Here is a 2,055-nt window from a genome sequence, read left to right on the forward strand (position 1 = left end):
AATGTGACAAACAGGGTGGATAGCAGGTAGAGTGATGGTGGGAGCAAACTAGGATGTGTTTGGGGAAGGAGCCAAGTGTATGATAATAGAAACAGAAAGATGGGGGTGAAGGGGTGGCAAAAGAGAAGGAATGTTGACTGCATTGAAAGAGAGAACAAGACTGTTTGTAGGCAGTATTTAGTACAAATATTTCCAGTGCCACCCTTTATAACAGAGGCATAATGGCAGAGAGTAAGGGAGAGAGAGAGAGAGAGGAGAGAGTGCGAGAGAGACAAGAGGGTAGACAGGTCTTCTCTGCAGGGTACAGAGAAGAGGAGAGATTCACTGTTATTGTTAGTTAGACAGGCTGCTGGTGGAGTGTGGTTGGATAATAGAGAGATGAGTGATAGAGAACTGATAAAAAGGTTAGATGGTGTACCAAGAGACAGTCTAGGCAACTTATGTAGACACAAATGGAGGATGGAATAGGTAAGAGACCGAAATGTAGACAGGTTATATCTACCAGACTCCATCACTAATTCTGTTGCAACATTCAGTTCTACATGAATCTATGATTTAGAATATCTTCAAGTTGAATATATTAATATGACAAGACCAGGTTCTGTCCCTGATGCCATCATCAGTGGATCCAATAGAATTCCTTTATGTTGTTTTAAGTTTCTTAAATCACGTGTAATGAATGTGAGCAGGTGAGCCCCTGTAAAGATGGTCTTGTATGACTATTTATGAAGTTATCAATATTTGAAAGAACACTTCAGTTGAAGTAGAGGTAGCTGAGTGGATGGATAAGTGAGGTATTCCTCATCTGTTTAATTACTGGATCCAGAACAAATGTGACACCTGTCTAAACCCATATAATTCCTGGAGATGTAATTTTGTTTGTGTTTTTGTTATTTTAATTTAGATCAAACTGAAGAATATGGAAACTTCCGAAATATATTCCTGTATTTATCTTCATGATCAATTTATTCAAACTTCTTACCATGAATGTTCATCGGCAAACGGTAAGTTGATAAAAAGTATTTCTCATATAATTTTATAAGAAACAATGAAATAGTTCTGTCTTGTTGCCTGTGTGGCTTTTACCAGATGTTATTGATAATAAAGAGAGGGAGCAGGATGAATTCTAAATGATCCATGCTGTTGATGTTACTTTCAACAGATAAATCTTCCTGGCACCAAATCCATTTTCCAAACCAAAGATCTAAAACTAAACACTACCTTCTGATGCTCTACATTGACGTTCTGTCACATTTCCAATTATATTTCTCACCTTTATCCTCATCATCATCATCATCAGTATTTTGTTATTCATCTTGTTCCTGCTTGCATGGGTCGTAAGGAATTTGTTGAGGTAGATTATCTCTAGGTGGATGCCCTTCCTCTCACTAACCCTCACTTGTTTCCAAGGAGTGTAATATTTCCTGATGGAGTGGACATAAATTGTGGCAGGCTGGAAACAAGGGACACTGCTTGTATGATGGGGATGTTCATCTACAACAACTATATGTTGTCAATGAGACACAACCACCTCCACACACACACACATTACATATATTACATATGTATATATATATTGCTTCCCAGCCACATGGTTCCAGGTTTGGTTCCACAGTGTGGCACCTTGAGCAATTGTCTTCTACTGTAGCCTTGGGCCAACCAATGTGTTGTGAGTAGATGTGGTAGATGGAAACTGAAAGAAGCGCACTGTATGTATGTATACATAGGGGTTGGACAAAATAATGGAAACGCCTTAAAATTTCAAACAAATTTATTTTAATATGGGGTAGGACCACCTTTGGTAGTGATTACAGCTTGAATTCTATGAGGTATGGACTCGCACAAAGTTTGAATTGTTTCCAAAGGAATTTTTGTCGATTCTTCAGCTAAAACAGTCTCCAGTTCTTGTAGTGATGATGGTGGAGGATATTGACTCCTTACTTGTTTTTCTAAAATACACCATAAATGTTCAATAATATTGAGATCTGGGGACTGCGGTGGCCAGATAAGATGTTCAACTTCACTAGAATGTTCATCGTGCCATTCAGTAACAAC

General features: G+C 38.3%; 1 protein-coding gene across 2 annotated transcripts in view; it reads left to right on the top strand.

Annotated features, from left to right (window-relative positions):
* Window positions 1-2,055, top strand: part of LOC106879029 (uncharacterized) — a 106,411-nt gene that overhangs the window by 75,113 nt on the left and 29,243 nt on the right. For both annotated transcript variants that reach the window (XM_052977325.1, XM_052977324.1), the window contains exon 7: window positions 905-1,004. In XM_052977325.1, coding sequence (XP_052833285.1) covers window positions 905-1,004 — 100 coding nt within the window. The remainder of the gene's footprint in view (window positions 1-904; window positions 1,005-2,055) is intronic.

Source organism: Octopus bimaculoides, chromosome 28 (assembly GCF_001194135.2).
Source record: "Octopus bimaculoides isolate UCB-OBI-ISO-001 chromosome 28, ASM119413v2, whole genome shotgun sequence".
Taxonomy (NCBI): domain Eukaryota; kingdom Metazoa; phylum Mollusca; class Cephalopoda; order Octopoda; family Octopodidae; genus Octopus; species Octopus bimaculoides.